Below are 12,474 nucleotides of genomic sequence, written 5' to 3' on the forward strand. Positions count from 1 at the left end.
TTTATTATATGTCACAGTTGCAATTCGTCAAAATTGTTATATCAGAGCCTTTAAAGGACCATCATAGAACATTTGCTGTTGTTGGGAAAATAATTCAACAAGAAGAAATTTTGGGTTTAAGAAACATTTCAGAAGGGCTGCAGAAAAATCAAAAGCATTCCAACCTATAGTAATCCAAGAGCAGTGGTCCTCAAAAGAAGTCCTGCCCTGTAGTGTTCTCAAAATGAATATGCAAAATGAAAATCCCGTTTGGTGTCTGTTGAGCTATGAACTGTATAATCTCCAGATGACGAGCAAGTGCAAAGATAACTGACAATAAAGCAATAAGTAAACATCCATCTTGGAGTAAAAGGGAAAATGTGACGTGATTAAAGGGAAAATAAAAAGAACCGAATTAAATTCTATGGAGTAATCCTCAATGGATCACGAGGGAAAAGCGATGTTTTGCGGATGTTGTTAAGAGCACAGAAGAGCATCACGACACGCTCCAACCCAGCTCCAAATCCTCCATGTGAGGGAGCACCATAACTATTGCAGACCGTGTTAGAAAATCATGTTTAAAGTACAAATAACATCATTTAATTTGTCAACCAGGAATTTAGGTAACGAGGAATTTCAATGAAACCATATGTGTGTATGTGAGAGAGAGAGAGAGAGAGAGAGATTGTGTGTGTGACCGTTGTAACTCTAACAGTGAATTCCAAAAAGTCCCACCAATTTTGGAGGGGGATTTTGAAGAGAAAGGGGTGGGAAAGAGAAATGAGCATAAGGAAAACTAGTTTGTTTTGATTGGAGGACATAATGGAAAATCAATAAATCAATGTGTCATAGCCAAGCATTGCCATAGAAAACATACCGGAATGAATCAATGTATGCTGTTATAGTCTTGACATCAATGCCGCATGCCTCTGCACGGGTAGTCAAAAGGTCTGGTATGTGAACACGCTGAGCACCAGAAATGATCTCCTCACCTGAAGGTTCATGACAAGAAAAATTAACCCAAAATATTAATCAGTGGACGTGTAAAAGGAGCAGATAGCTTTCCTTTTTTATTTCAAAAGAAACATTAACAAAATTTGCAATTGCTTTGGCATGAGTAGACCAGCGGACGGTCAGACACATTTCTATGTTAAAGAATGCAATAGGAATATATAATCCATACTATTAATGTGAATGATAAAAATAGTTTGATAATTTTAGAAAAAACTATCCCTTTTCAGTACCACTTACCTCTCCTCGCACATCTCTCCCTTACCATGGAAAATGGGTTTCTCAAATCCACACCCAAACCCATGCCCCCCAGGAAAAGAAAAGAGGGGGTGGGGAAGTTAGGGGGAGCTCGATCCCAAGTTCCACACTATCACCAGCTGGAGACTTCACCACCAGGCTAAAGGGTAAGGAAAGAAATACAGTGGAGTGATTGGACATGAAAGCAGCAGGTTCAATAATGGTCTTTAGGGGATGGGTACAGAAAAACGTTTAAAAGAATGAAGGATGAACGAAGTTCAAATTTTTAAAGGATGACACTACACTCAATATCAAAGCTGTAGAACAACAAAATCAATTTAAACTTTTTAGTGAAATTCCCAATACCTCGAATAAAGACATCAAACGAATTACTGTACGCCGGATCATCATAACATGGCATGGTGTAAAATGGTCGAACAGCCAAAGGATATCGATGAAGAATATAGAACTCGGTGCCATACCTATGTTAATAAGCAAAATCTGGTTAACCATCCATCATTCAACCATAACTTGTAGCTAAAAGGACAATAGGTAGACACAGATAGATTAGATACATCATACATAGATAGAGAGAGGGAATCACTTACTTATCACATACTAACTGACCCAGTTTTCTCTCGGCCTCGGTGTTTAGATCACCTAGAGGATCGACTTCTACACCAGCTTCCTGCGCAAAACAGCACAACCATATTACCATAATAGAGAAGAAATCATTGGGGCACAAAAAAGGGAAGTTGGTTGAGGAATTCAAACCAATACTTAGCACATGAGTGTGGCTGGTCTGACAATCCAGCAAAGAGAGGTCAACCTCAATTTATGTAAAACAAAAAGAAACAAAATTCTATCTCCATACCTTGAGCATCTGAACTCTTCTTGGAAAGTAAGGCGCAAAGTCTTTCTCAAGTACTGTTACATCAAAAAGGAAATCAGTACCAGAAGTATGTAATAACAACGAAGAAACCTTTCAAAACCTAGGTATGAATAAGCTTCAGATGTTAAAATGTATAAACCTTTAGAGGTTCAAACGGGTATTGCCTTCCAACAGCCTCAAGCTCCTTTTTGCAGTTCTCATTCAAATTGTCGAACATTGCAACAAATAAGCAATCCACAATGTCTATTACCTACGCAAACAAGTTCTGTTTCCTTAATTCCTTAATTACATGTACACAAAGTAAAACAGCCTGAAGTGGACAAATAGGAATCTCGATCAGTTCCAACCTTACCTCAAAATAGTGCTGCTTGATCTCCATCTCAACATCAAGACCTGTAAACTCACACAAATGTCTGTGTAAAAGAGTCCTCTGCCCTGAAAACAGGACCAACTTCGAAAACACGCCCAAAGTTACCGCAAATTGCCATTTGCTTGTGAAGCTGAGGTGACTGCGCAAGGCAAGCAGGTTGACCTTTATAGTCCAGTTTAAAAACAGCCGAACCACCTTCACTTGAACCTGCTATTAACTTCGGTGTGTGAATTTCAACAAATCCTTCAGATAACAAAAACTGCCGGAATATCTGCAACATGATGCATCTGGATTCAGCCAATATGTTTTTATTTACTAGACAAAACAAGGAGTATAATACAAAAAAAAATTTGAGGGAGTGGGATACAGGATGAGTCTAAAATAAGAAGAACTCAGTAGTTAAAAAAGAAAGTCTCAGACAAAGGATACCCTCCATATAAACACATGCAAGGAGAAGGTACCAACCATTAGACCAACAAAAAAAAGGTAATTGCAAATTCTCTCTTTCTACTAAAACAAAAGAATTAATCACTATCCTTCAAACCATCAGAAAGGGTCACTTTAAAGGACTATTTAAAATTGCTTACCAGGTATCAACATGCCAATCCTTGCAAACTCCAAAGAATCAACTTAAAAACATGCTAAGAAGCACCCTCAAGCATCAGGAGAATCCAAAGCTAGATGATCCTAGAATTCCATCCAGGATTCTAGGCAGCTAGTTCATCCACAACCAATACATGATTCAAGAAACCAGGCTCCACAATTGAAAACCCCCTTTTGTAAATAGGAAATCGTCCTCTCCACCTTAAAGAATAGAGCAATTATATTTTCACACAAAGTATTAAATCTCGTTTTGGAAGGCCATTTCGGCCGAAATTTCGTCAAAATATTGTATTTTTTCTGAGTTTTGCTTGGCCATTTGTGGGTATAAAATGCTGAAATAACCAAGATTTCGACGAAACAGTGCATTTTTTAGACTAAAATTACCGGGATTTCCGAAATTTTACAAACGAGATGACAGAAATTTCTGAAGCAGCTGATCCTCCTAATATAAACCCAAACAGTGTATTCCTTGACAATTATTAGTTGGATCCTCCTAATATAAACGCAAACCAATTAGTAAGGAGCTGATCCAATAATCCAATGTATCAAGCACATGGCGGTCCGAGTATGAATCCGATATGGATCCGAATATTCAATTCAAACCCATTCCACTCTGATTATGTAATATCTTACAATTGTTATCTACTCTCTCGTAAAGGAAAGAGGTCCAAGAAATATATTTTCACACCCCAACCCCCAAATAGCATACCAAGTCACACCAGAATTACAAAAAATGTTATCTACTTCATGCTTCTCTCTCTGGGCTGAGGCTGCCTTAGGTGATGCTCCATCGAACCAACAAAAACTTACCACATCATCAGACCAAGCTGCCTCTCACAGCAGTCAAATCACACAACCTTGCTGGGCTGGTTTTGGAGCTTATTCCTGCAGGTACATATGGACTTGTGATCTACATGACACAATCTATGAAGCGCTGTGGAATTCAACCATCAGTTATCTCATAAGGAATAAGAATCAGGTCTCACAAAGTACCATCTCAAGGCATTTTGATGCAGGACAATTTCAACGGATTGACCCAAACCCATTTGTGAACCCAGACCAAGATGAACCGGATCAGATTTGGCTCTTTTAAATTTAGTAGTATTTTAGGAATTTATTTTATTTAGAAAAATAATATCTTTTATTTATTTTATCTTATTTTAGGAGATTGGGTAGATCACGTAGTATCTCTTTTGGGTAATTTTATATTTGATATATTTCCTAGGATATTTAGTTTTCCATTTTTAGTTGGGTTTCTACTTTCATGTAAGGAAGTTTTCTTCTTTATAAGCATGTAATACAGTAGAGATTAGCAACGAATGCAAGAATGATTTCAGAATAAGAGTTGTGCGTGTGCACTTCCCCCCCCCTCCCTCCCCCTGCTTCTTCTTCTTCTTCTTTCTCCTCTCAAGGTTTCTTCTCTTCCCCTTTCTGAAATTCTGATTTCTTCTCAGATTTCCCCTTTCCTAACCTGTCCCGCATTATCTGGTATCAGAGCCAAACCTGGCTCTACGACTCCCGGTAGCTCTCCATCTCCGTGGCCCATTTCCTTGCCACCCTCTTTGCATCCAGCACCCCACTGCCTTCCCCTTCCCCACCTCTCATTTCCCCTTCTACCTCGCTGAAACAGCAGAATATACATTAAAAAAAAAATCCCTGCAATTTCCACCGACAAACCCCCAATCCCATCTTTTTTGTTTCCATTACCAAAACCCCAACCCCCTTCTTGGTTCCGCTATAACCAAAAAAAAGAGAGAAGAAGAGAAGAGAAAGCGAGAGGCAGAGAACTCCACTGATCTTCCCTTCCTCCGCATTGTCCCCTTCGAAGTTGCACATATCATTCAGGCTGCTCATCTCCAGAACTCGCAGCGTCTCTTTCGCTGCTTTCCTCTGGCTCAACTACATGGCAGACTCCGCTTCGGAGTGGAACTCCAGCCGTTGGTTGTCCGTTGGAAGAAGACAGCCTCAACACGTCTTCCTTTTCTTTTGATAGAACCTCAAGTCTTCCACTCCAAGGTTCCCACGATAAATTCCTCTTTTTAACCCTCATTTTCCCATATTACCCTCACCCCTCTCACGATAAAGAGTCCTATCTTTTCTTGTTTTCCAGAATTGCCATCTTCTTTCTCTCTCATCTCCTTTTCTCCTTTAATTTTAGTAGTTTCCAAGTATACCCCTCCCCAGCCCCACCAATCACTACTATACCACATTTTTTTCTTCTCTCTAATTGAATCTCCATAATAACAAATCTGCCATCCATTTAGCAATTTCAGTTTAACTACAATTCTGCCACCGTCCTTATAACCTTCATTGTATTTACAATTGGCTATCAATGTTCTCCAAACCACCACCCAACCGAATTCTTTTAGTTACAATCCACCAGCTGCTCTACCCTATAACTGTGAAAGCGTTGCATCAAGTGTTTTCTCCATGTCTTTCATCAAGCTGATATTGTTTGTCAAGCTTTTGTCCAGTATCAGTCACTCCCGAGTGCCGTTTCAGCAAAGAATATTCTTCCAGGTCGTAATATTTATAATGATTTATGCACACTGAATATTCAATTTTCATGCCTAAGTGAGTTACAATTGAACTACAATACTGAATGGTCATGGGATTTCACGAACAAATCAACACAGGATGAAGAGCTCTCGAGACTTGAACGGTTGGATCGTTTGATTGGAGAGGTCTTGAAAAACCTTCTAGTTAACCACGAAATGCAAATAGCTGCCCCGACTGCTAATAGGACAGTCCCTGAAGAGCCTGACGTTGAAGCAACGCTAATTGAGAATGAAGAAGTTTCGGTCATTTCTGTCTTCAAGGAAGATCCAGCCTGCGAGGTTCCTGCTACTGAGACTCATGTGGAAGACGTCGAAAGCAATATGTTTGCATTAGTGGGCTATGAGGTCGAGACCAAGGAACTTGGCCCTTTAACAACTGAGTTGTTCGTGACCAGCCACGAGGGTCCTAAGGAACTTGAGATTGAAACTGTGGAGGTTAAGAACACAATGGAAGGCGACACATATGGCCCTATGAATATGTCTAACGACGTTAAGGTTGGGCACATAGAATTCGGCATCCCCTTGAAGTACTTTGAGGAGTGTCGTCCTTGTCTTTATGATTACATCCGTACGTTCACCTCATCCAAGTTGTTGATCGTAGATATTGATAGAGTGGTGTTGATCCGTTCCTTTTTTTAAACTCGTGGACTAGTTTTTCTCAACATCGGGAGAGTTGATGCAAGACAATTTCAATGGATTGACCCAAACCCATTTGTGAACCCAGACCAAGATGAACTGGATCAGATTTTGGTCTTTTAGATTTACTAGTATTTTAGGAATTTATTTTATTTAGCACAATAATATCTTTTATTTATTTTACGGAAAATATCATCCCCCTCCCCTCTAAGTTTGCCTAATATCAATCCAGTACCCAAGTTTTGAAAAATATCTTCCCCCTCCCCTACTTTATAAAGTTACTATCAACCGTACCCCAACAAAATTACCCTTTTTAATATCAATTGAAAGCATATGGGATTCAGATCTTCAAAGGCCTAAGGGATAGCGGCCATCTTCCGGCCCTGGCTCATGAGCTTGACACGTGTAAACTGTGAAATCCAATGGTAACTTTGTAAAACTTTTGCAAACTTTGAGTTAAAATGGTTTAAGTCTATCAGACCGGTCTGGGTTTACCAAACCGGACTGGTCTACAACTAAAACAAAACAAAAGACTTGGATCCCATCGTCCCATTTTCATATCTCAAAACCCTAAGCTTTCTCTTCTTCCTCCTCGTTCGAACCCATCCCCATCGTCTTCTTCCTCCTGCACTCTCTTACCTCCTCTGGTCTGGCGAAGGTCAAAGTCGTGTAAGTCTTTTCCTCTTCTTCCACTTTGTGAAGAAACAAACCCTGCTGGCGAACCTCGAAGTTCGGATTCAAAAACCCAGATCTGGATCTGGGAAAGAAGAAGAAATAGGGGAGTTCTGTACTGTGAGAGAGACCCAACTTTGATCTCTCTGTTTGTGTGTGTGTAGACGACAATGTAAGTTTCTCTCTCTCTCACAAACGAGGAAAGCAGTTTTGAGGAAGGGAAAAGGGTCTATGATCAGATGGTCAAGGAAGGTGGTGTAGCCAGTGCTCTGGTCTACAAGCACTTAATTGATGGTTTATGTAAAAAAGGGGACATACGAGAAGCATTCAACCTGATTAATGAGATGGTTGGCCATAGTTATTTCCCTGTTGGCATCAACATGTAATGCTCTCATCAGTGGATTCTGTAGGCAAGGCAAAGTGGGGATTGCTTTAAAGTTCATGGAGGAGATGGTTGAGAGAGGATGCCTTCCTGATTCAGGGAGCTACAATCCTCTGATTGATGCTCTATGTAGTAAAGGGGATAACCTGAGAGCTTTAGGGCTTCTTCAGCAAATGGTTGAAAAGGGCATTGTTCCTGATTATTCTACATGGCTCTCCTTGCTGCTTCCTTCGATTCAAGAAAACACATGGATTGAAAGCAATGACATATTTCCAGATTAAGAGACGAATTGCATTCATTTTTTTCTTCATGAAATTGACAATTTGCATTCAGTTGAACAGATCACTGTTATTATTGAGATCAGATAGCATCTAGAGGAGAGGATGCATTAATGGGCAGACAAGAGCCTATACAGGGTTTTCTAGTGAAAACATTTCACCAGTTGCATCTGGGAAGTACTTTGTTGATCTCATGCAATCTTGCACATATAAGGGAGAGCAGCAAGAGAATGCTCTGAAAGTGGTAGCGCAGCAAAGAAACAGCACTTGCCATGGTTCTCTTCAGCAATGGTCGACCAACTTGATAAGAACCTTGCAATCTGAAGGGAGTTATGGTCCATGTGGAACATCATTTTTCAGTGTAGTTACCGAAGTACACTGGTTGCTGCTCTTACGCCCAATCTTGCACATTCGTAGAAATCACAAGAGAAAGCTGAAAGAGTAGGAGAGTACTGCAGGCTTTTGTACAGACTCTGTGTTTCTGTCAAGTAGATTTCTTCCTAATTAACTGGTGGAAATTGGGGAGATTGCCAACCTCCAACTTGTGTAGAGATATAACCACAATTCTGAAGATGAGAGAAAGGCACATGCCCTCATTACCTCAACAATGTATTGGCTACAATTGCATGGCCTCATTGGGGTTCTAAGTTCTAACTTTAGAACATTGACACTATGATCAATAGAGAGATTGAATCCTGCTGATCATTGTAACTGGCATTATATTGTCTTGAAAATGTGATTGAAATTTGAAGGCGATCAAGTGGAAACAGAACATTAAATTCAACTTTTTAACACCAGTTCAACTTAAGTAGTGCATAGCAATATATGTACGATTATCATGGCAAACTCTACAAATGCAACTTAAGAACAAATGAACATAAGAACATATTTTTACCCTGCCACCCCCCCCCCCCCCCCTTTCTTCCTCTCAAATGGAAAATTCCTAAACTAATCAATATTGACAAAGATAGAATCCAGGAATGACGAGAGTGTTGGCATACCAATCCAAATTGGAAACAGGCCTTGAATTTGCTCTGGAATATTTTCGGAATTTGTAAAAGAAAAGGCCCTTAAATTCGTCACCACCCTTCATGGGAGGGGACGTGTGAGAGGTTACCCTAATTTCTAAAATATACCAGAGAAGTTTGGTTTCTTATCAACGTGCTTCAGAGCACACTCAGCAATCTGCTGAGTTCGTTAGTCGCTGATCTCGTTTGAATCCAGATTTCAAGAAGTCTAAGAGCTGTTTTACTATATAATCAACCCCCAATTATCAGGGCCGTAAGCCTGAATCTGAGTTTAACTTCTGGTTCATTGTCCAAGTGAGTACTCTGTTTTCAGAGTTCATCACCTATTGTTTGATCTATAAAACCCAAACCCTTCTTCTGTTTTCCCTGAAACTTTGTGGAGTTAAATGACACCCTCTGATCTGAACTCGACTTGAGTTTGGAGTCCTTTGGTTCTGTTATTGGACTCCTACTTAAAAATCACTCTAAACCTGCAAATTTGGGATTTCAGAATTTTGTATCCCTAATTGTTTCATATCTAGCTTACCTAGATTCATACCCGATCCAAGTTTGAGGGGAATCCATTGGCTTGATTGGATTTAATTTCAGTTTCACCGTTTCTGGGATCCATGCTCGTAAGATCATGGTTTTCCAAATTACTCCCAAACCGCTAATCGGATCATTCCCATCTTTTGAGGGATTCTTATCCTTCCTATTAACTATTGTTTCCTAGAGTTTGGTGTTATTCCAAGAAGTTTGAGTTTTCAATCAAGTTTCGGGCTTCAATCTGAGTGGGGTTTTGAGAGCTCCCCCTATTTCTTCTTCTTTCTCAGATCCAGATCTGGGTTTTTGAATCCGAGCTTCGAGGTTCACCAGCAGGGTTTCTTCACAAAATGGAAGAAGAGGAAGAGACTTACACGACTTCGACCTTCGCTAAACCAGAGGAGGTAAGAGAGTGCAAGAGGACAAAGACGATGGGGATGGGTTCGAACGAGGAGGAAGAAGAGAAAGCTTAGGGTTTTGAGATATGAAAATAGGACGATGGGAATATGAGTTCCAAGTCTTTTGTTTTGTTGTAGTTAAAGACCGGTCCGGTTTGGTAAACCCAGACCGGTCTGATAGCCTTAAACCACTTTAACCCCCAACTTGGAGGGGTAAAAATAGAATTAAAATAATTTAAGGGTAATTTGGGGTTTTAGATAAAGTGGACTTGTCCACGTCATCAATTAATGGTAGTTTTTAACGGTTAGGGTACGGTTGATAGTAACTTTATAAAGTAGGGGAGGGGGAAGATATTTTTCAAAACTTGAGTACTGGATTGATATAAGACAAACTTAAAGGGGAGGGGATGATATTTCCCCTTTATTTTATCTTATTTTAGGAGATTGGGTAGATCACATAGTATCTCTTTTGGGTAATTTTATATTTGATATATTTCCTAAGATATTTAGTTTTCCATTTTTAGTTGGATTTCTATATTCATGTAAGGAAGTTTTCTTCTTTATAAGCATGTAATACAGTAGAGATTAGCAATGAATGCAAGACTGAATTAAGAAAAAGAGTTGTGCGTGTGCACTTCCCCGCCCCCCCCCTCCCCCTACTTCTTTTTCTTCTTCCTCTCACGGTTTCTTCTCTTCCCCTTTCTGAAAATCTGATTTCTTCTCAGATTTCCCCTTTCCTAACCTGTCCCGCATTACATTTTCTCTACCCTTTCTTACCCTGAAAAATCAAGGTCACCTTGTGTCCTTGAACCAATAACCAACTTTCCGCTAACCTATCCTTCTCCATCCTTGGGACCAACAAGGAGTAGGAATATTCACCTGTTGAACCCAATTTACTAGTTTTGCAAACTCTGTCATCATATAAACTGCATGAAGGTTCATAAATTCACCTACGACCTACCTGCTACATTACAATTTTTTAAGTTTGTAGCAGCCTGAAACACACACATAAACACTCAGAATACCTACACTTTGGCATAAATCCATCATGTAACCTTTAGCATGATAGCATCTTCGATTTTTGTTCATATTTCTATGTGAAGTGTCCAGGTCACCTATGTGGCCAACCTATAATCCAAACCACCATGATTAATTGTAGGTAATTCCTGGAACCATGAGTTGCTATTGGGTCCTATATATTCCACTTCATTTGCATATTTTACTATGCCCCCCTCCCCATCCATATATTTTGCATTTTTGTTCACCAAAAAAAAAAACAAGAATCAGGCATCAGAAGTAAATATACACACTCACTTAGAATTCAATTTTCATGTCAAAGAAGTTTCAATTATGCATTTATGTGTACAAGAAAGAATACTAACTTGCCAAAGTTGAAAGATTACAAGAAGATCAACTGGTCTAGCAGACATGCACTTACAGTTGCAACTTGAGATTGAAAACGAAAAATCGCTTGATTGGCAGGTGTACGCAAGTCAAGAACTCTATAGTTTAAGCGTGTGTCCTGATTAACACGAACAAGTTGTTTTCCAGCCTGCACCATTCAATTGAAGATTCATTAATAAGAGAAAAAAGACCCCAACAAATGTAACAACTATTGTAAACTCATACACTAAGGTAGAGCTTGGTGATGTTCAGAAGAAGCATTCTGAATGCTCGTGGTGTTCACAGCAATGGAACTTTCCACTGCCAGAAACATTGGAAACATTTGCGGCGCTTCTGGGAAATTTTCCCAAACATCGACGCCAAAAATATCAGGATGATGGTTAATAAATTCAGAGACAATAGAACTACCAGTGTCGGAAACATTGCACTACAGTTCAGCCTAAAGATTGAAGAATAAATTACAGCATGCAATAGTACACACTATTACATGAAAATAGAACATATGGTGTGTGGTCATTACAAATGCACTATCAAGCATGTTGTCTGCAAACTAAACCAAATTTACTAGATATGATCACAATATAAATCAAACAAAAGTACCTGTAAAGCTTTCTCAATTTGTACTTCACTTCGGGCAGCATCCTCATTGTTGATAGGTAGATTTGGGATAGCTTTGCCAACGCAATAAAGTTTTCTCACTTGAACTTCCACCTGTAAAAAGAGGTCACTTGTCCTGTGTTCTCGAAAATAAATACTAAATCCCTTGAATTAAATGAATTGAAAATTACCTGCTGTGATGTACACTTAATTGCATCAACAGGCACTGAGACAATTCCTTCAATGTCAACGTAAGATTCTCTGCTCAAGCTCGTCGCAAACTTACTCATTTGTTTACCAACGAGTTTCGAATCCACCACACACTGCACCGTAAAACCTCTCTCTCTCAACACCAAAAAGCCTATATTTTTGGTGGTCTGCACTTGCCCACGAATCAAAACCTCCTTATCCTTCAAATCTTCATTGAGCAATTCAATGCTGTCCATTTTCGACCACTCACAGCCTTTGATTGCAGGTCCACGAGAGGAACATCTCCGTAATTTCCCGCAAAAGGATCAGATTCAGAAGCGTTCGCAGCAGCAGCGGCTGCTGCTTGTTCTTCTTGACGCTTTAGTTTATCCTGTTTCATGGCTTCCTTCTTGGCAGCCTTTTTGCTCAGAGTCTTCCTTTCTTCCTCCACAATGGTGGTTTCAGTGTCATTACTGTCATTCTGAGATTAGCCAAATCATATGTTCAAATGGAAAATGGTGTATTGCAGGAAATAACATTGCATAGTTTTTCTTTGTTAGGCAATGAGAACAATTCTGAGTAAGACATCCTATGCCTTTTCCATGTAAGACATCAATGCTCACATTAGTCTCCACATACTCGATCAGTGCCACATTCTCAGGCCTGAAACTTGTTAATTGCGACCACATTCTATTCAACCAGTCACAGCACATTATTA

At 39.6% G+C, this 12,474-nt stretch overlaps 1 protein-coding gene across 1 annotated transcript; it reads right to left on the minus strand.

The window, feature by feature from the left end:
- Positions 1-358: 358 nt before the first annotated feature.
- LOC122641150 (aspartate--tRNA ligase 2, cytoplasmic-like) lies at positions 359-12,141 on the minus strand. Its single transcript, XM_043834484.1, is given in 12 exon segments — positions 359-528; positions 857-971; positions 1,594-1,709; positions 1,836-1,915; positions 2,102-2,118; positions 2,121-2,154; positions 2,259-2,369; positions 2,472-2,538; positions 2,540-2,760; positions 11,005-11,118; positions 11,571-11,681; positions 11,759-12,141. Coding segments are annotated over 12 exon segments (1,368 nt in total). The 5' UTR covers positions 12,014-12,141; the 3' UTR covers positions 359-401.
- Between the last annotated feature and the right edge of the window lie 333 nt (positions 12,142-12,474).

Source organism: Telopea speciosissima, chromosome 9 (genome assembly GCF_018873765.1).
Source record: "Telopea speciosissima isolate NSW1024214 ecotype Mountain lineage chromosome 9, Tspe_v1, whole genome shotgun sequence".
NCBI lineage: Eukaryota > Viridiplantae > Streptophyta > Magnoliopsida > Proteales > Proteaceae > Telopea > Telopea speciosissima.